Source organism: Drosophila grimshawi, unplaced genomic scaffold, assembly GCF_018153295.1.
Source record: "Drosophila grimshawi isolate 15287-2541.00 unplaced genomic scaffold, ASM1815329v1 contig_1377, whole genome shotgun sequence".
Classification (NCBI taxonomy): Eukaryota; Metazoa; Arthropoda; class Insecta; order Diptera; family Drosophilidae; genus Drosophila; species Drosophila grimshawi.
Genome location: NW_025062900.1, coordinates 4,563,770 through 4,588,676, shown reverse-complemented (window position 1 = coordinate 4,588,676; position 24,907 = coordinate 4,563,770). Strand labels below are relative to the sequence as shown.

At 39.4% G+C, this 24,907-nt stretch overlaps 2 protein-coding genes across 2 annotated transcripts in view; both read left to right on the top strand.

Moving 5' to 3' along the window:
* Window positions 1-749, top strand: part of LOC6562437 (hemicentin-2) — a 128,178-nt gene extending 127,429 nt beyond the window's left edge. Inside the window, exon 9 of the mRNA XM_043214726.1 lies at window positions 298-749. Within this exon, the coding sequence (XP_043070661.1) occupies window positions 298-479 (182 nt within the window). The 3' untranslated portion in view covers window positions 480-749. The remainder of the gene's footprint in view (window positions 1-297) is intronic.
* A 7,588-nt stretch (window positions 750-8,337) lies between these two features.
* Window positions 8,338-11,389, top strand: LOC6562438. Its single transcript, XM_001989059.2, has 4 exons — window positions 8,338-8,601; window positions 8,690-9,230; window positions 9,424-10,187; window positions 10,903-11,389. The coding sequence occupies exons 1-4, from the start codon at window positions 8,352-8,354 to the stop codon at window positions 11,247-11,249; spliced, it is 1,902 nt and encodes a 633-aa protein (XP_001989095.1). The 5' UTR covers window positions 8,338-8,351; the 3' UTR covers window positions 11,250-11,389.
* Window positions 11,390-24,907: the final 13,518 nt, after the last annotated feature.

The following is a 24,907-nucleotide window of genomic DNA, read 5'->3' as shown; positions in this document are numbered from 1 at the left end:
TGGTTTTTAACTTTCATTTTTTGCTTGTTGGAAGTTTTTTGTTTTTGCGCAAAAAAACACAGACACGCCCACACTGCTTACAGCCGCCCACATTTGAGTTCATCGTGTGTTTGTTTTTTAATAGCCAACAACAACGAAAAAAATACAGTTTTTGATTAGCATTTTGGTTTTTTGGAGGTATTTTTTTCGTTTGTTTGTTTTGGCTTGTGTTTTTAATTGTTTGTGCATGATTCTCAAGTTTCTTTTTTTTTGTCGAGTTTGTTTGAAACTAATTTGAAACTTAATTTTCGTTTGCAGATTCACCATATCACGACGTAAGCGGTCTGCCCAATCCCTACAACATGGAGCACATGGAACAGGACGAGGTCCTGCCGCCACAGCAGCATATGTCCCTCAGCTACGATGACAGTTTCGAGGGTGAATATTCGACAACGCCGAATGCCCGAAATCGTCGTGTCATACGCGAAATTATTGTCTAAGCCAGTCGAATAAATACACACACAAAAAAAGGAACAATTAACAACAGCAACAACAACAACAAACAGGCACTCTTAACTCTACAACAAACTCCCACAAACACACACACACCACACACACAACCTGCTCATCATGCATCATACATCATCATACATACAAGAAGAAAAAACAAAAACAAAAAACAGAAACGAAAACGAAAAGAAAACTCTCCATTCAGCATTACAACGAAATCTCAAGTTTTTCTTTTTATGTTTTTACTCAATTTGAGAAGTGGCCATTTTGAATTTTATTTTTTACTTTTTTTTATGTTTGCTTAACATATATATTATTTTTGTTGTTATATAAGCAAGTATGATATCGATAAGTTGAGGGTACGTGTGTTGAGTTTTATTGGCAACGAATTGATAAGTGGATATATATGATATGATATGATACGATATACGATATTTAAGGCATCGACTTTTCATTATCAAAAGAATAACCAGCTCTAGTTAAGGCCGTGGCAGCACTTTGTTGACACACACAGGCACACACACACACACAGTCTCCCACACACTCACACACACCATGCACTAAATGTTAAATACGAGCTACTTACTTATATAGAGCAGTTAAGTATAGTAATACCTATGCTATGAGGTCCCAGTCGCATGCATTCGCAAAAAAACAAAAAAACAAAACAGAAGAATATAAAAAGAATTTAAATTTTAAGGCATCAAATGTTGAAATGAGCAAATTTCAAAAACAAAAAAAGAAATTGGAAAATAAGAATATATCTCACACGTGTTTTTCGTAAGGCAGATGCAAACCGTTCACCATAGCGTATAAGAATTAATCCTTTAAGAATTGTGGCCGCGAATTGTTTGACTTTGACTTGCGAGCGCTCAAAAGTAGGCAAAATAAATACTTAAATAAGAAAAATTAATTTTTGTTGCCTACTTCAAGCAACTCGAAACACGTCTCAGTTGAAAAGAAGAGGAAATCAATTGTAATAATTAATATTACATTAAAAACAAAAACAGTACGACCTGCCACAAAAAAAGCAACTAAATTTTATTTACTTTACAATTAATTTTAAATTTTTAAATAAAAATTGCGAAAAAAAACAACAAAAAAAAGTAATAATATATAAACTAAAGTTAAAACAAAATGTTGCTTTAAGTAAATTATAAAACGAAACAAAAACTTTACAAAAATTATTACAAATAATTCAAAAATTATATAGAACAAGAAAAAAAAAACGCAAATAACCTAACATCTGTGCAGCTTGACGACTTTAATTTAATTTAAAAAATTATTTAAAAACAAAATTTCAAATTTAAAACTCATTTTGTTTTGTGTTCTGTGAGCTTTCTGTTAAAATTACAAATTTTTAAACATAATTTTTTAAAAATACAAAAGTCTATTAACATATATGTTAAATTATAAATAAATATATTTTTATACATATTACAATTAGTGATTACATTTTTGTATAACTGTTTTTAATCGCGTGTTGTTCGATTTATTTTCTGTGTTGTTTGTTTTTGCAACTTTTTGACGTTGGCACATGAAATGCAAAAGTGAATGGTTGAACGACGAATGGGAGAGTAAAAAGTTTTTGTAGCTAAGAATTAAATGTAAATACATGTGTAATTTGTATATATTTACTTGATATACAAAGTAAATAAGTTGCAACGAGCAGCAGAGAGAAAAACTTAAATATAAATTGTAGTTAATTTTAAACAATTTCAACAAGAATTTAACTAGTAAGCTAATTAATTAAGCGAAACATGTTTAAAAGCAAATGCCACAACAAAACTAAAAATAAAGAATATTATAATAAAAATAACAACAACAACAAAAACTGCATCACAAGTGAAAACATCTCGTTAATGAACAAAAAAATAAAATAAATAAATTATGTCAGAAACCAACTGCGACAAGAATCTTTATGATAAATAAATTATACACATTAAGCTGATGATATACATACATTATATATATATACACATAACATATACATCTACATCTACTTATTATTTGTAAATAAGTAAAAACACACATATTTTTTAATTTCAACAAACAAAACAAAAATCCATTAAAAATATATTTCCAAAAAAAAAAATGGAATCGTTCTTTTATTTGGCTAGTGGGAAAAAAGCAAAATGAAATAAATTTGATATATATATATATATATATATATATATATATATATATATATATATATACATTATGGAGTCGAAGATGCTTCCATTATACCCTTTTTTACCAATTTTCTTAGGGTTCAGGATATAGATATACGATTTGAACATTCCCAATTAAATGTATTGTTTAATTTTGATCTTAAAACATTTCGGAATGAATTTTAATGAGAAGGCGTGATTCGTGACATTTATAAAGCCAGTCGAAAACAAAGAGAAGAAGAACGGCAAGAAGACCTGCTGGTTGCATAATGTGCCAGTTCTCATTTGATTGGCACCAAATTTATTGCATGCAATTTGACTCGGCAAAGTGGCAGCTCCGGCAACAGCACTAGCAGCCCTGGCAGCGCCCGGAAGTAACACGACACTTGACATTTTAATTTAATGCCGTGCTCAGCCGTCACTGACAAGGCAGCAACAACAAAAACAACCATGATAACAACGACAAAACGAAGCACGAGGTGCAAGGACAAGTGTCCCTTCTACCAACCAAAGCTGAGTGCATAAAATCGATTATTATTATTATTATTCTGATTATGGCAATTTTAAGGTACATACATAGATTGTGTGACACATATCTGAACATACTAATTAGTAAAGTACAGCAATTTGCTTAGTTACCTTTTGCGGCGGGCAGGTCCCTAGCAATTGTAATAATAATAATTGGAATTCATATTTGATTTTATACGCTAGCCTTGTGAATATAGCAAGTACTCCTTATGCCATAGTTAATAATGCCACAAATTAAGCATCTCTTTACTTAACTCAAAGGTGTGGCCTAATGGGAGACACACAGACACACACACACACGTATACACACACACACACACACACACACACACATCTGCCAGCTAAGAACAATATGTCAATCAGGCAAGCAACTTATTGTTTATTCTGTTCTGCTGACACAACTCACATTGAAAAATCTACGAGTGTCGATTGGTAAGTAGCGCCAAAAACAAGCCAATGACATCTATATATTAATATTATTGGGATACATCTATACATCTGTGAGTCTGTACATAAAAATAACAAGAAAGAACGCCTATCATAGTATGACCATTGCATTATGAATTTAGGAAACCGACGGATCTTTGTTATTAACACTAAATGATATAGCAACTTACTGTTGATGACTTCTTGTCCAATATTAGAAGCTTAATCTGCTCACTATATTTATATATTTATGTATAAATAAATTTATATATAGAATCAAATGATGGAAAACAGTTCACACAGCTTACTAATGCGCTTGCACACATTATATGAATTGTTTTGTTTTTGATAGTTTTAATCTAAATATTTCTCATTACTAATCACAGTTTCACATGTGCCACAAATAACTTAAGGAAATGCGTCAGCTGTAATTTTAACACTCGTTAAAAACAGTTTAAGTTCAGCCACAAATTTCACATGGAAAAAAAAGAACATAGAAATAAATATGAAAGTTGCACCTAAATATTCTTGACTGCTTAATACACTGCGCCCAATTTTATAATAGTTATATCTGTATTGTATATCTACACCAAACTCAAAATATTGGCATATTTAAAATGAAGACAGCTCTCCAATACTATATGGTAAATGAAAAACGTGACGCCAATTCAAAGTGCAGCAGCTTGGCCATGCCACATGTCGCAGAACTAGGCCAGTGGCCGTTATGCATATATATATATATATATATATATGTATATATATAGAAATTTGTGAAATTTCTGAAATTTGTGCAATCTGTGGATGGCTGACCCGTCGACCTGACGACCCAGCGCCGCATTCATTCATTCATTCGTATGTCAGCGAGTTGAAACAAGAGCGAGCCCATATGCAATTCATTTACTGCCATTCAGAAGACGTGGCACGCCCACACACACGTAGCAAGCTGGAGGGAGGGACGGAGGATTGTGTGGTACGTCAATTAAAGTGCTGCCGGTGCCGCCTAATTGGATTTATGCCACATTTATGTATAGGTGAAAATTCGAAGAGGCAAGCGAGGCTCGTGCTAAAAATCACTACCATAATGAGCCGCACACACACACAGCCAGAGAGGGAGAAAGTAGTCGTGCCACAAAACTCGACGCTAAGCCAGGCCAAAACAATTGCAACTTGCTGTTGTTTTTTGTGGTTGTTCTTGTTCTTGTTGTTCTTGTTGTTGCAAACAACAACTTTCGAGGACTTTAAATGAAATTACGCGAAAACTTTTGGACGGCAGCAATACCAACTTTTTTGAAGAGATCAGCTAGCCACTAGTGGTGCGCAGTGAGTGGTTGATGCTGACAGGCGGTGCGGCAGGTGGGCGGACATTTCTATTGCGGTTTGCGCCACGGCTGTGTGGCACGCACAACAACTTTCAACTTGGCCCGTGGCACACACATAATGAGTTTCATAAATTAACACAAATTAAAGATACGAGCAAGTAATTTACCTATGCGAAACTAAATAACTGCCTCTTTATAGGAACAGCTGCCATTAGGTAAGACACACCCACACACACCCACACACACACTCACACACCCAACAAACGCGTCTTGTGTGCAAGTTTTGCGACCATTGGTTTGTAATTAATGCGACCAGAAAGCTGACCGAAAGACTAACAGACAGAAAGCCAACCTTGGTTCAATCGCTTGCGGCCATAACAGTCAAACAGTGTTGCCTATTTTACTGCCACATCTGACTTTACTCAGATTACGTTTAATATGAAGAATTGGTAGTGGAAAACCGTCTTAAAGTGGATCATTTGGTGCAGCAGTTGTAGATTGTCAAAGCTTAACAAAATACTTAAATAACTAAGTCTACCTTAATATATCTGTCAAAAACTGACAGTCTCTATTCCATGTCTGTCACTGTGACTGTGAATGCAACCTAAACTGTGACTGCGACTGTGACTGTGACTGGGCTCAACTGTGGACATGCCTGAGGCAGCGTTGAGTGCTTTTCTGTTTAATTTTATTAATTATCAGTGTAATCTTTGAAGTTTCCCGTCTGCCAATAAGTCTGTTTGTCTGTGGAAGTGTGTGTGTGTGTGCGAGTGTGTGTGTGTGCGAGTGTGCGAGTGTGTGTGTGTGTGCACATATGTGTGCACCTTTGTATGCCGTTTGCTAAACTTGAGCTGGGGACTCCGACTGGGGCGCATTCATTCATTCATTCATTAATCGCATTCGGGCAGTACGTGTGTGTCTGCAGCAATTAACTGACGAGTCAAAAGTTTGAGAAACTTTCGACAGCAACAGACGGGCATTCAGTTAAAATAGTTATTAAAAGTGAATTAGAAATGGCATCAACCAGAAGGAGGAGAAAATATTTCACGCATTCAAGCATCGTTTAAAAATGATTAAAAATTTGATAAAATAGATATGCTATAAACGAAAATACTTTTATAATAATTTAAATAAGTGCATTGAAAAAATAAAATAATGCAGTTAATTAATATGAAATAAATCAATATTAACTTAATTCTACTTATTTATTTCAATACAACAATTTTGTTGATTGACTTAATTATATATGTAGCATAAATAATAGAAGAAAGCTTATCGTAAAAAACAGAATATAATATATATATATTATATATTAATATATGTACAATCTGCAGGATGTGCAACATGATAAAAATTCTTAAAACCATTTTGTTATTAGTCAACAATCCAATAAAATTCAGTACATTTTTGTTGAGTTTAGATTAAATATAAAGAACAAGTTATGCTTTAAAGTATTGAAAGCGCACTTCAGTGGAATTCTGAGCCTTATCAATATATAAACATTAAAGTAAAAATTGCAGATTTTTAAATGGAACTGGAATAAAATGTTGGCAAATAGTTAAAATGTTTGCGAGTCTGTGCAATTTGTTGGGTGAATTCCCCGAGCTGGTCATGGTAACAGCGAAGCCAATTAGGCCAGCACTTGACCTGGAGTCGAATACTGTGGCTCTGACAGCAGCTGTTCATTTGTGTGCGGTGCTGGGACTAATCCCAGCCGCTGATTGGGTTTACAGTGTCGGTTGTCTGGCAACAAAAGTATAGTGCAACAAATTGTGGTGGCTCGAGGCAGGTTAATGGGAATAGGGGTCTGTGAATCTCACAGCATACGCGTTGTCAGGCCTTTCTTTTTTATCAGACTTTGGGCGAGGCAATGTTAAAGATTTTTTTTTTTTTTCCCAACTGCGTAATTTGAGCGCAAATATTGAAGCTGAAAACCAGCGGCGCTAATAAATGTTATAATCATAATGAGCAAATGTTTAAACAGTAGCAAAGGGAGCAGTGCAAGGGCGGAAGGGGTGGATGGAGCTTAAGGGGAGTGGGTTACAGGGAACACTGACGACTCGACACACGCCCCGTTGCATAAATTTTTGTGCCGGGAGTAATGCCGGAAAGCGGCGATGGCGATAAGCAATCCAAATGCGGCAAAGCAACCCTCAGCAAATCGCGATTGTAATTATGAATGAAATTTGAATTGCAAGCGTGGCAAATGAACGAAGCGAACAGTTTCAGGCTGCCTCTGAATCTCACTTCACTGGAAACGAGAATTGTAATCGCCACGTGGCCCGGATCTCCTGCTGGAGCTGTAACTACACTCAGAGAACACCATCAAAATAACTCCAGCCTGTAAATCAATTCTGAAGGGAGAAATAACCAATAATACTTACTGAGAATTATGTATAATATAAAAGAAAAACTTTGAGTTAAGCGTCTATTCTAGTTTTGCTTTGCCAACTTCATTATTTTTCTCTGAGTGTATGGTTTGGACCGACGACTGGTCACGTGTCGCCAGTGCCAACGACGCTGGGGGCGTGTCTGGTGCGGAAGTGCCAATAAGTAGTTGTCAATATTGACTGATTATCTCAACACGGCGGAAAGTGAACGGTCGGGATGGGAACGGGGAACGGGTAACGGGTAACGGGGACGGATACTCGGAGGGTTGACACAGTCGTGATTGCGAATAGTTGCGCGACTCCAAACGGAAGTAAACATAAATCACAGCAATGCAATGCGGGGCAGTTTAGTGGGTGGGGCGGAAAGTGTGGAGTGAGGGGCTTCCCCGGGCAATGCAATTATTTAGCTGGACACGGCCATAATTCAAGACGACAGGAAAAAGCTGCTGCCATTTAGTTGCACTCACAGGAGATGCGCATAATTGCATTGCATCGGATATCAATAGACATTAAACCTGAGGGAGAGAAACAAATACACAATTTAACAATTTAAATAAAAGTGTTGTTGTTGACTCAAGTAGTATACAACATAACACAATAATCACTTTCTCGAAACGAAGCGTGTGTAAACTTCTTTGAGTCACTGTGTGATAAGAAATGTGAGCTGTTTGTATGAAATACTGGAGTGCTGAGAGTTTCGCTTTGCTGTGACATAACCACAATTTTGATATATCCTACATATATATAATAATATAATTTAATAATATATAATATATAATTTAATTAAAATAAAAATAAACCAATGTAAAGAAATGGTTAGCTGTTATTTAATAAAATATATATGTTTTCGAACAAAATGTTCCTAAAATGAGTGGGTGAATGAAGATCGCAGTTGCGAGACAGAGAGAGAGAGAGAGAGAGATGGAGAGTTGTCTTATCAGACAAGTCAGCAACGACGAGAGAGAGAGAGAGTTGTCAGATACAGTGGTCAGTGGTCAGACTAACTTAAAAACGATTACTAGCCTCAGTCTTACTTCGCATTCAGAATGTCGCAGAACTGTCGAGGCTACTCCGGATTGGGTCTGTTCCTGCTACTTCAGCTGCTGCTGCTGCTGCTTCAGCTGCGATCAGCGGAAGCTCGGTGCAATAGGCCCGATGATTTTCAAAATGGTAACACATTGTCTTTTCGGGGCTTTATGCGTTTCACCTGCAACAACAAATACACGCTAATGGGCGAGAGGGCATTCCGTTGCGGCGGCGACAGACGCATCATTGGCCAGATGCCAGTTTGTGCCAGTAAGTACCAGGCGGCAACGACGCAATATCTCTTATGCTGCAAGTATGACTCACATTTTCTCTGTCTCTAATTGTTACAAACATTCAGTGAAGGGATGCAACACACCGAGCAAAACAGATAATGGCCAGATTGATACTGAGAGCGGCCTTAAAGCGATTTTAACGTGCAAGGACGGATTCGTCGTGGCCGGCCATGAGGTGGCCTACTGCAATGGCAAGAATTGGGATCGAACGTTGGGCGTCTGTCGTCTCAGCAATTATACAAAGAGTCATGCCTGCGATTTCGAGTCCGAGGATATGTGCGGTTGGTCGCGACAATGGAGTTTACGGCAGCCCTGGCGCCGTGTCGCGACAGTGTCGCACTTTCAGTCTTATCGCACGGGACCACGACACGATCACACTTTCCAAAATGCATACGGTGGTCACTATATGCTCATGGAGACAATGGAATCTTCAACGGGTGCCCATCATCTCATATCGCCCATCTATCCACGTGAGCTGAGCCTGAAGACAGCCTGCTGCTTTCGATTCCATTACTTTATGTATGGCTCGGGTGTGGAGAGTCTGGTCATCTCAGTCAAACCACATAGGACGAGCGTGGACCAAATGTGGAGGCGGTCACGCCAAAAGTATGTGTGAAGCGGATGTTGCGACAACTGCCAGCACAAATTGTGACTTAGTAATTAGAAAATTGACTAAAAGTGAATTCCTACAACCAGCCATATTTTGTTTAGTTTCACGATTAGCAATTGTAACTTTAAAACCAATGTTTCTCTCTCTCTCTCTCTCTCTCTCTGTCTCTCTTTTGGTTTCTGTGTTTAGGTTCAAAAAGTTCGAAATCTCTGGGAACCAGGGCAATTACTGGCTGGAGCACACCATTAGAATCGATGAAATGCCGGAGGACTTTCAGGTGGTAATCACGGCGACCGATGGAAGCGCTCATCTTGGTGACATTGCCATCGATGATGTGCGCCTGATGACGGGCAACGAGTGTGGCGGTGGAGCATTCACAACCACAACAGAGATGCTGCCTATGGAGACACTCGACCCAGTCATCTACGACTCGTTGAGCTGCAGTCAGCGTTGCGGCGAACCTGCACCACCCGAGAATGTGAAAAGGGTCAATGGCAAATGGATCAAAGAATGCGGCTGTGATGAGCAGTGCGGGGACAATTGCTGTTTCGACTATTTTTGGTATTGTGTTATCATGGAGCCAACCGAAAAGGATACAACACCAACAACAACAACAACTACAACTACAACAACTACTACACCAAGGCCAACAACAACTACTACAACTACAACAACTACTACACCAAGGCCAACAACAACTACAACAACTACTACAACCACTACACCAAGGCCAACAACAACTACTACAACCACTACACCAAGGCCAACCACAACTACAACAACAACGACTACACCAAAGCCAACTACAACAGCAACAACTAGAAGAGCAACCACACCTGCAAAAACAACAACAACAACAACAACAACAACAACTACACAACGCAGCACAACTACAAGAAAATCAAACACAACAACAACAACCACCAGCACAGCCAAATCACATGAAACTAAAGGTAAGCTCAGCATAGATTAATGATATATCGAATTATGACTCCGATAGAAGTGCAATATCTGAGTGAATATCGACAGTAGCAGGTTTTATTCCAAAATTACTATTCATACACTGAATAAATGGAAAAGGGCTAAAAGGTGTGTAATAAAGTTGTGCAACAGTAGATAATATGCATATATATCTTACTGATTACCATCAAAAGACTCGTCGATATGACCCTATCCTTTTGCCTGTAACTAAACTCGCCGATCTCCCTAGCTATAACTTCAAATTTTGGAGATAAGTTCTCGTAGTAAATATACTTTTCAAGCTTACTTCATTGTATCGATAACTTAATCCGTTTTCTTGAAAACGATAACAATCGATAGCAACAGCAATCACAATGTTAAAGCTATCGACTTATAATTGTATATAGCTTGAGATAATGCTGATCATCTGCATACATCTTATCAATATCGGTAAAGGAACAGCACAAGTATTTTCTGTATAGAGCATTACTATTAGTTTAACTAGGCTACATTTGAGAAACTTAAAATTCCTACTAGTACTGCAGATACACTCACTGATATTGCAATTTATATTCCTTACCTATCATGACATTAGAGATACTGATTAGTGTATTGTTCCTAACAACACTAACAACCGATATGCTTAACCTTTACAAATATATTCTACATTAAATATCGATTAATGGAAAGTCCTGTACCCAATTCTAGGACATCCGCATCGCATTGAATGGCAGGTGAGTCCGGATGATATCGAAGGACACAGCGATAAAAGGAGCAGCATGAATGCTGCACAATACCTGTGGCTACTCATGCTGGCCATATTGCTGTGCATCATTGTGGGCAGTGTTGTGTATCGCTGGAAGCGACCCAGTGGCTCCAGTATGGAGAACGCGGTCAGTTTTCAGAAGACCTTTGCCAAGCTAAAGAAGGTGGCTCTATCGACGAGCGGCAGAAACAATGGGGATGCACCATTAATCACTGATATCGATAACATGGACGAGGAAGAGCCGATTGTCGAAATGGCCGTGGATATACGCAATGTGACCGAGCTTTGAGGTGACGAGCGCTGAATGCGAGTTGAATATGCCTAGAGATACCTCCATCTAATAATATTAGTATAGTAAGTCAACGAAATACTTTTACTTATACTCTTATTATATTTTGAAATAAAATGTTCAAGAAAGAATAAATAACATTTTTTTGCATTTTGTAACTAAAGAAACTATAAGAAAGTTCAAGTTATAAAAATACAAATAATAAAGAAGGTTTTAAGCAATGAAAAATCATGAATTAAGAGAAACTTTAACTACTTTTCCGTATTTTATGAGAAGGCTATTTAAAGCTGCCTGCCTATCATAATAGTTGATCACATGTCAAAGTAAGAAAATCAGCCAGGATTATGTTCGAGCTGTCCGGCGATTAAGATTGAATAATGAATGAGTGAGTGAGTTGGCGAGTGGGCGAGTTGGCGACTGGTTAATGTGGCACGCTTTGAACAGCCTTCTCTCGATCCCTTAATGAAATGTGCGCTGGTGTATCAGTTGTCATTGCCTCGGGACTATGGATATACAGTATAACCTGTATGTGCTGCTAGGCCAGGCACGTGGCGCTGCAACCACCACAGCTGGCAGGGTTATGCCACCCCCAACCCGCTCCGATTCGCTCGCCAGACAGTCGTTTACCCTGGTCGTTTCTCAACCACCCATTAAGGGGCTGGCTCATGTTTTAACAGCGGCTTTTGGTTGTGATTTAGTGGCTGGCCGTAGCGACAGCAGCCGGCTTAGCGTCTGGCCAGACAGCCTGCAACCGTCTGGGTCTGTCCCCCCCTCCCTTGGCACCCCTCAGTGGTGTAAACGTTTTGTGCGGCACTCAGCACAAAATTTTTGGGCTTCTCATGCAATTATTGCCGGGCAGACAGAGAAAAGCAGCAATCGCCTCAGACCCAAACCAAAAATCCAACCAGCAACTCCAACTCGCAGTTTGCATGCTCAACAAATTTTCACAAGATTTTTCCAAAGCGTTTGCCCAAATGCGCGCTTTTAGCTTTTTGGTACTTGTTTTGCATTTCCTTTTCCCGTTTTTTTATTTTTATTTTTAATCCAGACACCCTTGTCAGCGTTAGCTGCGACTACCAACCCGCCTGCAATCCGCCCTGCCCTGCCCTCATCATACTGCTTGCCCCGCAGCGGTGGCTGTGTTTTTATCCTGTTTGGCTTTGTGATTTAGCACCCGTTGTTCGTTGCTCTATCGACTTCTCACACATCATTTGATGAGCATTTTTTTGTTTTTTTTTTTGGTTTTTAATTAAAATGGCATTTTAATGTCGCTGCCAGGAAAAAAAGGGGCGTGCTTTGAGACGCTTTTGGGGTATTTTCTTAATGCGCATTGAAGTCCTAATTAAATGTGAAGTACGCAGCTGCTTAGCTGTGTCTGTGTCTGTGTGTGTGTGGTTGCCGGGGGGAAAATGGGGGCGTGGCATCGTATATTTTCAAGTTGCTTGACGAAATGGCACACACACGCATGTGTGTGTAAGCAAACACACACGCAGACACACACACACACACCCGATATTTTTGCACGCCATCGTTATCTTTTGTTGCTCTGAAGACGCACCACTGTTGCAATACCCCTTAAGGGGCCATGCCCCCACCACATGCGGCAACCGAACAGTTCCACTGTTACAATTTCATTCGCGCTTATCGCTGCAATAAATCGCATTAATTTATTGTCCTCGCCTCGCATATTTTGTGTCCACTGAGCCCCTCGGCTCGACACAAGCCGTTTACAATTTAATGGGCTTGTCCAAATGGGTGCCCCAGAAACCAAAAACTATCCCCTCCCCCTCAAACCCTACCCACAGCCGTCAACCGACGCGCTCGTGGTGTTATTATTGTTTTCCATTTAACACTTTTTAGTTGGTTTGCTACCTGAAAGTATGCAACATGCCGCAAGCGAAAGCCACAACAGAAATGTAAAAGTCAGACGGAGATATGTATGTAAAGAGAGAGAGAGAGAGAGAGAGAGAGAGATAGATAGAGAGATAGAGGCAGGGAGAGAGTGAAGGATTACTTGCAAAGCTGTTCATAAGTTGCAGATGAGCGAGCATAAAAGTTATTTCACAATACTTGCCATGAAAATGATAAAGCCAACACTTGGGATAAGTGTTTTTTGGAGGCAGAAAGTTGAATAAGTCTTCGGTGTCCACAATATACAACATTTAAATTTAAGTTGGTATAAAGTAGATTACAACATTTAAATAACACATTATTATACACATTTATTAATAATACTTCGGCATTGTTATATGTGTGTTTTCAATAGAATTATGTTGATATATTATGCTTCCTTAAGCGAATCACATTTAATATCTATAACAAAATATATATCAACTTAGACAGGGCATTTCAGCAACGGCTTTAATTCAAATAAAAATATCTATGATATATTCTTTAGACTTTTTAGATGTCTGAGTTGCTTTCGTATCTGTGTGTCAGCATTTCATTTAGCAGTTGTAACCTGCATGCATTGGTCATGTGCGAAATTGTTGGCCCAGATGCTTATCAACAGACGCCAACGAGTTGCGTCAGTCTGGTCTGGTCAAAAGTGGGTTTGGTCGAAAATGGGTGGGGGGTATGAGGAGTCTGGGGTGTTGAGCTCTGTGGGCAGTTGGAATATTTATAATGCCATGGCTGCAATTTATTATGCAGTGCTGCAGGCACTGTCTGGGATCTGGACGTGGTTGCTTCACAACGACTACCACTCACCAAAGATGTCACCTAGCCGAAACTGCACTTGCCTAACCAAAAAGCAGCCCCTCCACTTCCCCCACCTGCCCGACAGCCATTTAAGATTTATGCATTGGAGTTATGGCATAGCTAAAGCTGAAGCTGAAACTGAAGCTGAAGGGGAACTTTATCGTTGCACAAGGTTTCGGCTGTGTTTTGCTTCTGCCTCTTGTTGCTGCCACACCAGGTTTTTGCACACACACACACATGCCTCGTTCAGCATATGTCTCCCTGCCTGCTTGTTCTTTGCTGTTGCAGTAGCAGTTGTTGTTCTTCTGCCTCCACTTGTGCTTCCTCTGTGCTTCTTGGTTTTTGTACTGGACATTTCCGGTTGTCCGCTGCACCTAATCAGTTCTTAAAAGTTCTTGTCGTTGGGGGATTTCAAGGTATTTTTGTTTACGTTTCTGTTGTTTGTTTGTTTTGTATTCATATTTATTTTACTTGTTGTTGTTGTCATATGTGTGAAAGTATATTCGGCTTTGCATGAGTTAAACGGCGTCTAAACTTATCACAATTCAAATGTAAACAATAAACAAGATATCGAGACGAGGGAATATCCTTGAAGTTTTGTTGAGAGCGAGTTTGTTATATATTTTATTTATACATTTTCAAGCAGCTTTATTACTTTCCTTCGAACTGACTTAATTTTGATTAATCCCTGTCTGTATCTTTGCCCTAGTGCGGAAATTATTGTGCTGCTGTCCCTTTCAAATATGCTCTCTACTTAAATATGAAGCCCATTAGTAAACATTTATGCAGACATTCGACCCCTAGCTAAATATTCCATTGTATACAATACAGATTAGTTTGCTAAAAAGCGCTTATCGGCAACTTACACATACATGTATATATATATATATGTGTGTATGTATGTATTTATCGGCTGACAAATGTGAAATGCTTTGTTAGGGCAAAACAGCAGCAATATTGAAATTGCGTTAAATTTAAGTGATAAGAGCCCGCTTAACCAAGAAACCAAGTAGTAACGACTTGGATATCTATCCCTCTCAATCTGACTCTCTCTCTCTCTCTCTCTCTCTCTCTCGCTCTCTCTCTGTGATAAGCTGCTAATGTGACTGTGTGGGGCGTGAGCTAAGCAAAAGTCATCGTCTGTTGTCTGCGTCATCATTATAATCATTGGGATTGGATTCAGTAGCGCAAAACTAATTAAGCATCGCATTTCATTTCCAATTCGGTTGCTCTGGGGAGCCAGCAAAATTCACCAGAACCAGGCAGAGGCAGAGGCAGAGGAAGAGCCAGAGCCAGGAGCAGGGGCAGAGAACAACCCAAATCGAAATCGAAATATAAGCCAAATAAATTTCCGTTGCCAAAGCGCTTTCATAATTAATATGAACCAATTACGAGAGCAACAGCAATAACAACAACTATTGGTAAAACCTTGTAATGGATAAAAATAACAACAACAAAAATAAGGGTAGGGAAAAAAAGAAAAGACTTGCAAGCAGAAATTCGATAAATGCTTCATTTTCATCTTTTTCTTTTGCCACAGCTGCCGCATTTTTGAATTGATGTGTGTATTACATAGGAGCACTAATCAGAATTCGCTTCCTCAAAAGCAACCTCCTCACCCTTCCCCCTCCATCGACAGCACCTCCTCAAATCCAGAATGTAAGACAAACAGCGAAATGTGAATTGAATGAAAAGTGCAGCAACAGCAAAAATACTCAAAACTTCCTTCCTTAACTTCCACGCTACACACAAAAATAAACCCCAAAAACCTCATCATCGTTAACATCATCATTGTGTTCCGAGTGCAGTCCAACGAAAACATATCGAAAATCAAACAATTGTCTTTAGTACAATGGAAAGAAGCGCATTCATTGTATGGCAACACCCAGCAGCATCCCAACAATTGATGATGATTCCTCCAGCGCCCGCCCAACCGAGCAGAACTCCGACTCAGATGCATTCCAGTTGCTGCCCGGCCCTGCTCTGCTCTGCTCAGCACTGCTCAGCGTTGCTTGGCTTAATCACCAGCTTACAAGGGTAAACAATGGAGACAGCGAGGACCCGGAGAGCACCGACTGTGCTCCGCTCCCCGGGCCAAAGTCAGAAAGTAAAAGCAATGCATTGCAAATGAACAATGCACGAATATAAAATATCCTGACATCAAGAGAGCAAAAAATAAAACAAATAAAAAAATAGCAAAGAAATCAATCCTTTGATCAAAGCAAACGACGCTAGCAAATTTATAAGACTGGATTCCGCATTACGGAAAATCCTTCAACAGAATAAATAAAATTCATAAAAATATTCAAGCTCAAGTTGTGACTTGCAGTCTTGATTTAATGGTAATTTTATTAACCCAAATTATAGGGTATCATCGAGTGCATTATACAAAAAAGGAGCACAAAAATAAAGAAAACAAAAAGCGTTTCAATAAACCAAACACAAAGGCGATCTATCAAAATGAATTTGAAATCTTTTGATCATTTTTGAGCTGGCTGGAAAAACAATTGGGTTTGGTATACGGATTGGCATTCGGAATTGCTATTGGCGTTGCAGTTTGTCTTTGGCTTGACTTGTCGAAACGCTTTCCGCCCTCTTCTACTCCCTTCCACAGCCAAGACAGCTTGCCAACTTTCGTTTCCCTGCTTCCTGTTCCCTGTGCGATGTCAATCAATGTCAATAAAACAATTACTGTCACTTGCAGCTGGCGGACGCTGCGGCTGCTCGCATATAGCTGGTGGAAAAGGGTCGAGGAGCAGCAGGAGTAGCTGAAGGAACAGCAGATGAAGAACCAGGAACGGGAGAGCTGGTTGGTTGGCTAGTGGACGGTGTCATGTTCTCGATGAGATGCTGCTGCTGCTGCTGCTGCTGCTGCTGCTGCTGCTGCTGCTGCTGCTGCTACTGCTGCTGCAATTGCCATTATAGTTGAACTGACTTGCTCGAATTCAGTGATGTAGTTCAGTTCGTCATTCTTTGAACTGAGTCTTATTGTCATTTTATTCTCTATACAAAATCTAACCTGTCGCTTTCCAAAGAGCTTCTTTTGAATTGCACACTTTTTTTACACAAATGCGATTCTTAGAAATTGTTATGCTCTTTCATCAGATTTGGTATTTGATTGCGTAATATTAATCTGATTGGTACCAGACAAAAGTTAAAAAAAAACAAGTAGGAAAGACCTTTTTTATTTTTATTATTATTTTAATTTATTTTTTCTTACATTGATCGTTGAGAGGACTGTTTAACAATCTATCAAATGAGTTACGAAAAACAATAAATAATAGTTTAGTTGTCCACTTAAAAAGCTTAGTTAAGTCGAAGTTAGGCTGAACTATTTAGTTCATTTCTGGTTGGTGTTGCTCTTGCTCAAGTCGGAGTTAAAGTCAGAATCGGAGTTGGATTTGGAAAGCGGAGGCGTCTGCATCACACCCACAACAGTTGTACACCGAACACGCCCCTTTCTCACCGTCACTCTCTCTCTCTCTCTCTCTCTCTGTCCCTCTCTGTCTGTCTCTCTCTCACACAATCACACACTCAAATTTCTTGTCCTTCTTCAGCCGCCTTGCACGCCCGCATTTTGGGCAAATGTTTGCGGTTCGAGGCAAAATACCCATCGCTGGCAATAAAACTCGACTCGACTCAACTCGATTGTTGTTGTTGTTGTTGCTGTTGTTGTTTTGCTATTGCTGGTGCTGTGACAAATCGTTTGTTTTAGACGTCCCTGCCATTGGCATAATCGCACAGTCATTGCAGTTTGCAACAACCCCCCCGTCAGCATCACGTCCCAGTCCCTGACTCGTCCCTGTCCTTTCCACGCCCGCAATGTTGCACAACTCGTCGCTGCTGTTGTTGTTGTTGCTGCTGCTGCTGCCGCTGTTGGTTGGCTAAGTTACAATGTATCTACATTTGAGTTACATTGTCTCGGCATCGAAGTTGCGTTGACAGCCATCGTTCGTTGCTAGTCCTTTTGTTTCTGCCCCCCGCCCTAATTCCCCGCAACATCCATCAGTGCATTTGCTGGTTTTTGGCCACATTTCGAGCACATGCATTATACATTGGCCAAAGAGCTGGCTGAAGCCCACTCAGTTTGTAAGCAGTCGCCCCCATCCCCATCCCCATTCTGTGTCAAATTGCAGCACATGACAAACTTTGTGTTTAGTCAATAGTGGAACATTTCAACATAGCTTTGAACTGTGCGTGGTACTTTTGGGGGAGTTACGCGAAAAGTTGTCATACGATTATTTTGGTGGTCACGGAAACTCACTTAAAATGATTGTCTAACTGCAATTGCCAGCAATCAAACTGGAACTTTCGCCGAGTGCTCAACTGATTGTACTAGCGAAAACTAACTCAAAGTCGGAAACATTAGCACTCATAACTCTAGTTGTCAGTTCACTCGAAATAGTTGAACTAAGAAACGAGTCCTTGCTAATTGAAAATGAGTTCGAACTTCATCGTTTTAATCGACCCGAACATGCTTATGCAAAAAGAGGCCTAAATCTGGATTTTACTGTCTATATCAGCTTTGGAACTGACTTTAAAAACGCAAGATTGAAAATCAAAATATTGAAAACAAACATATTAAAACGATGAATTTTTTATTGTGTAAGTTTTATCTTGTTGCCATTGAGCTCCACAGTAAGCTCCATTTAAGCCCAACGATACCAACAATTCTCTGAAATACCAAATCTGATTTATCAAGCTCAACTATATATGTATATACAAATACGAGTCGTCATGCTTGCCTCAAAATGCTGCATTATTCATCGTTGCTGTCGGTAGCAAAAAGATCCACAGACACATGAAGTATTCACGTTATTGATATAGAAATTGTTGAAGTAACTGCAAATGAATTATAAATTGCATCGAGCAGAACGACTGAAAGAATTGAAGACCCAAGGCACTGAGTAGAAAAAGGTTGAAATATAGTGTAATGTGAAATGAGAGAAGGAACATACCTTGACAGACCAACGGACAGACAAATGGACACTGCTATAACGATCAAGAATATATATACTCTGTGGACTCGGAGACGCAGACGTGTCCACACAAAATCGAATAATAAAATCTTTAAAGGATCACCTGAACTGCATCTCAAGAATATGAATTAGTAAAACAAATCAAATTTTAGCTAATCTCGCACTTTGCATAAGCCAATTATAAACCGCAACAAAAGTTGTTCAGTAAATCGCAATTTGAACTTAAAATTCTTGTCTTCAAAATGATTGCTCTGCTCGCTGTTTATATTTTTGGCAAAAGCAAACTGCAAATTTCGTTGACTGACTGCAAATGCGTCGTTTTTGTTGATTAGAGAAAATACAAGCCACAATGCCAGGAGACTTGCACCGCTCCATCTCTCATATTTATTTAGCAACACTGTTGAAATCGAAAATTTCGATGACAAAGTCTATTGCAATGGCGCTGCAGAGCAACAAAGTCTCATTTGCCAGTGGAGTGGAGTGGAGGGGAGCGGAGCGGAGCGGTGTGGATTGGGGCAGCCGTTGGCATGCTAAGCAAAACTTGCAATCTAAATGTGGACAATACAAAAGCAGGCAACTCCACCCCGGAGGCAGGCAAGCAGCGCCATAAGGCAAACTGATGTGAAGTCCTCAAGTCTGTGGCGCCTGCCACGTAAACCATTTGCCACGCAATGCACTTGCTGGCTCCGTCTCCGACTCTGACTCTGACTCTTGCCGATTTTGACGCACATAAAATGCGAAATGTTGAACAGAACATTTGCTGGCAACAGCAGAAGCATCAGCAGCAAGCAGCAGCAAGCAGCAAGCAATTTGCCAGCAGCTGTAGAGCTTTTGCTAAAGCTGGCGATGTCTTCGGCAGCATAATGCGATTTGGGAATTGATTGTGCACAGGCCACTAGACTGCGATGTTGTCTCCTCTATTGCGCAATTGCCATGTCGTGTGGCAGGAACAAACCTCAACTGTGGCACTGCTGCGGATATTCTCATGTCGTCTCACAACTGCTTAAATTATTTAACGCAAATTAAAACTTTCACGTATTAGAATTGTCGTTTCCAATTCACTTGAAACCCCACAGCTGTCAATTATATGTTTTGTAGAGTACCTTTTTATATGCTATAACCGAGTTCGCTAACAATTACTATTTTATCATGTTTTAGTATCTTCTTTTATATATACATATATATTTAAATTCCTTATAAGTTATAATAATATTTTAAAGAAGAATTTCGAAAGTCGCTAAAAATGTTGCCAATCAAAATTTAAAAAAAATCAACTTGATCAATTATTATTACAACTAAAATCGAAAGAAAAGAAAATTGATATGTTTTGCTTGTCAGAAGATAGCTACGCTACCGTTATTAGACACCCTGTCACAAACACACACACCAAGCCACACACACACACAGATACACCCACACCACATACGCACCCATCCATTCACCCATTATTTCAACATCACATTTCACGCAAATTACATTTTTACTTTCGGTCAACCCTCAAATAACATTTTGTTACACTTTTTAATATGGACCATTCATCATCATGAACGGTACGTCTGACTCGAGAGGGGAATATAGTAGAGGAGAGGAGAGCAGAGGAGAGGAGAGCAGAGAAGTGGAGGGATGAGTTGAGATGAAATGGGATGAGTTGAGATGATGCCACTTGTGAACTGCTGCTGTTTGTAAGCCTGTCATTCATTTTGACTTTATTGACATGGCAGCAGAGCCAGCCAGTCGTCTGACTGCCAACTCAAACCCTCAACTACAACCACCCCCCTCCCTTTGGTCACGTGTTTCGCACAATTCAATTTGAAACATACCACGTCTGAGGTTGGACCCACAAAAAAAAGGGGGCAGCAGACATATTTACATGCTCAGGGCTCAGTGCTCTGAGTTCTCTCTCTATCTCAGACAGCTGAGTGCGTATTGCCCACTTTGGTTACCACTAGCAACAACAAAAGTCGATTGGAGTGATTAACTCGAGAGTGATTTACTTGCAGATGCCCTGTAAATGACAGGCAAAGGTGTTTCTGTGGAAAACTACTCAATCTGTAGGTTTCCCTATAACCAAGTATGTATTACTCATTTTGTGCATCTAACTATTATAGTCTTTAAGATATGTTTCATTGAAAACTATATGATTTACTGACCAATATTAAAACACCACTCTAATTTGGTAACCAAAATCGATTTTCATTCAGGAAATCAGCTTTCGGCTGCTCCTATTGCAAATATAATGATCCGATCTGTCCGAATCCACCCTGTGCACTGCTTAAATATAAAAAATACGCATGTATTCCAATCCCCATCAAGATAGTTTTACTGATGAAGGGACTAGTTTGTGTTACAGACGGACATGGCTATGTCGATTCAGTTAGCAATGCCAATCAAGAAAATATATATTTTTTCTTTGGTCGGAGTCGTCTTCTTCAAACACACCTCACGAGAAAGTAGTGATACGGAAGTCATACATCGATATTTATCGATATTATTTAATTTTTAGTTATTAATAAAAATAAATAAGCTTTTACTACTACTGATGTCGGATAGAGAGTGATCAAAACTGGTTTGCTCATTTTCATTCCTAAGTAAAATTTTCAACTTTTCAATTTGACAATGCCCACTTTGAATTTGATTACAGGGTATTGCAATGGCTACAACAAAAGAGTCTCGTGGAAGAACTGTCGCTGATTGCGTTGACAACATTTTGCCATTGTGCGTCATATCCCCACACCCCCTTTGCCCGCCCCTCACCCCTTGATTTGCCCTCTCCACTTTGTCGAGTTTGTCTGGTGCTGCTGCCGCTGCTGTTGTGCCTATATGTAAGAGACGACAGCTCGTAAATCTCGTAAATGTATGCACCCCTCTGGACGTTTGCCACGCCTTCGTTTGCCGCCCACTACACCCTCCGTCAACATGTCTCGTTTGCCGTACGCAGCTGACAACGGGCACTTTTCAGCCGCTGCCTTTGACAGGCGCCTGAATTGCCTGAATACTAGTTGCAAAAACCATTCAAACCAACCACCCCCAACCCCCATCCCCCTGCTCCACCCGTCAGAATCCGTTGCCTGTGCGTTGCTTCCAATTCGGGACATCATTTGGCATTGTGCTTATGGAATTTCCCGGACCGCATGTCATTGTCCTTTGCTTAGTGCGTCCGTAATTGCAACAATTTTGGCTGCCAGGCAACAGCCTACCCCATCCGCCCCCATCCCTCCCCCCATCTCTGTGGCTGAAATTCAGCTGATTTAGTTGTTTAGGTTTTGATTTCCCTGGTTTGATTTGACAGCGACTGTGTTCGTTTATCTTGTTCCATAGGTAGTTCAGATTGTCTAATGATTTAATGTATGCGTTCTGTCTGCGCTGACAAAATACAAAAACAAATTGAACCCAGACAACTTTCAATGCGATGGACACTTAAAAACACTTGGCTAGATTATATATAGATGTTTGTATGTAAAGTTATAGTTAGCGAAAGTATGTGTTTAACAACAATAGGTAGTAAAGCTCGCTTAATTATGCACAGGCAGACAGACAGTCAGCCACGCCCACTTCTTTAGTTGATAGCAATTTCAAGTGTTCAACGCTCGAAAGTGTTGACTCCAAAACTGAACGCAAACCCAAAAGCAACCGGCAATAACAATGGCAGTCATAATTAAGTTCATAGGCAGCTGGAGCTCAACGACGATTGGTTGACCTTTTTATATAGATGGAAACCCCAGAAGGAAAACAGGTCGTATAAGAAGGAATAGATAGAGTTTTAAACTTTGATAGAGTACATATAACAAGCCTAATAAGGCAAGAGCAAAATGTAATATTTACATAATTGAATGCCTAAGAGATTCATCGTGGAATCAAGTAATTCAAATAATAATATATTGAGCTGTAAACTTTGATTAAATGCATATGATAAGCTTGATTAAGTAAGCAAAAAATTCATAGCTTTATAAAAAAAAGTGATAATTGCATAAAAATCGATAAGCAAATAAAAACATCACTTTTAATGCTTTTCAATAATGACAATTATCAAATCTGTAAAGCATAGTGATTTAATTTGAAGATAACAATCTAATTTATTCACATTTATAAATAAATATTAACGAAATATAAAAAATGTTTTATATTATTAGTACATATTTTAATAGTGTATATCAGATATATATATAATTTATTCATTTAAATTTTCTAAGATGCTGATAAAGGCAAAACCCTACAACAAATGCTATTCGGATTATTGCATAGTTAAAGTTAGTTAAAGACACTAGAATATCCCATATACCCATCGATGCCACAATTTTGAAGGGTTGTTGTTAGCAACAAGCGCCAGGCTCTTTCTCTATATTCTGTACAAGAGCACTCTGCTCCATTCAATACAAAAACGCAGCTGGAGCAGGAGTTGTGTGATTCTGGTTTATTCTGGTCTCGTTCTTTGTGTGTGTGGCCCAAAGTAGAAGCGTACAAAGCGCAATAGTCCTGTCATGTAGTCCTGTAGAATTCTCACTTTCTCACTTTTGCATACTTTTCATGCGTGCCCTTTACCTCTCTTCCCCTCTCCCTCTCCCTCTCCCCCTGCATCGCTATCTCTCTTACTATGTTGAACTCTAGCATCGCTGGCGTTTTCCATAAGGACTTTATTACTTTTTCATTTCGTTTCATTTCGTTTTAATTTTATTATGAGCCAAAAGTGGCATAGCGACTGCCACTGGACCAGAGAACTGAACAGGAGCGAAGCAATACAAGGACTTGAGGGCGGAGGGCGGGTTATACACAAAGAGATAGAACACAGCATTGCAACAACAACAACAACAACGATAATAGTAGTCATGGTAGGGCAACTTCAACAGCTCGAGTTGAGTGTCTGTTTCTCTGTTTCTGTATTTCTGTTGCTCTTGCGCTGTCTCACTTTTGGATGCTGTCTGTTCGCTGGGCGAAACAATTTTTAATTAAATTCTGTGTGTATTTTATACAAATATGAATAATTATTTATGGCAACAGCACGCACAACAATTACAACAACAACAACAGCAAGACAAAGCGACAAACAACCAAATATACGTTGGCAGTTAATGCCAGCTCTTTGTACAATATGATATTATCTCAGGACTTGGAATAGAAAATGAGCATAAGCCGCCAAGCATTTGGCATATTTCCACAGGCGCAACGATTAATTGCTGAGGCTTTCCCCGTGAGCGGGGGGAAAGTGGGGGAAAGCGGGGGGGAATTCACAGCTCTCGAAAGTGTTGCTCTGCATTTAAATTGCAGATGATTATTTAAATTTCGCATACAATTTACATAATGAAGGTCGACTTTGTGCAGCTCCCCAAAATGCCCAACCCGCAGTTACTCCTGCTGCTGCTGCTGCTCCTCAAATTAATCAAACAAATTGCTCAGCAATGCCAAACAGAGTCTGGGTTAGAAAGAGGGTAAGAAAGAGAGGGAGAGAGTGAGTGAGTGAAAGAGAAAGAGGGAGCATATTGTAGCAAAGTCCATTGGAACTGACCGGGAACAGCAACTAATAGTGGAGCAGTCAGCAATCGAATTTCTGGCTTCAGCCATCAAATGTAATTTGCAAAAATATTTGCTTTCGTTGATGGAGTGAGGGATTTAGTTGGTTTCTTCTTTATATTTGATGTACATGCATAGTTTGTGCAAAGTCTCATCAGATAATCTACGGATTACAGCATGTTTGCAAGGATGTTCCCTTAAATACTTTCGATGATGCTTTAACAAGAAATGAAGACTGTCAAACACAGTGCCATAAAAAATATTAACTTAATTAAATGGACCAACTAGCCTAAACAGAAATTATAGAACCAAATAGGCAGTTGTTTAACAATTATCCAATTATCCATAAAATAATTTATTCTGTTAATCTATGAATACATTTTGTATCGCTTTGTAAGACAATTTCATGGAAATATTTGTAAAAATAATCAGGCTAATATGTTTGATTTTATTGAACAACAATAATTTGAATAA

Coding starts and splice junctions, on each gene's coding strand:
- LOC6562438 (XM_001989059.2), top strand. CDS start 8,352: ATGTCGCAGAACTGTCGAGGCTACTCCGGATTGGGTCTGTTCCTGCTA. Junction 8,602..8,689: donor CCAGATGCCAGTTTGTGCCA/GTAAGTACCAGG, acceptor ACAAACATTCAG/TGAAGGGATGCAACACACCG. Junction 10,188..10,902: donor CAAATCACATGAAACTAAAG/GTAAGCTCAGCA, acceptor ACCCAATTCTAG/GACATCCGCATCGCATTGAA.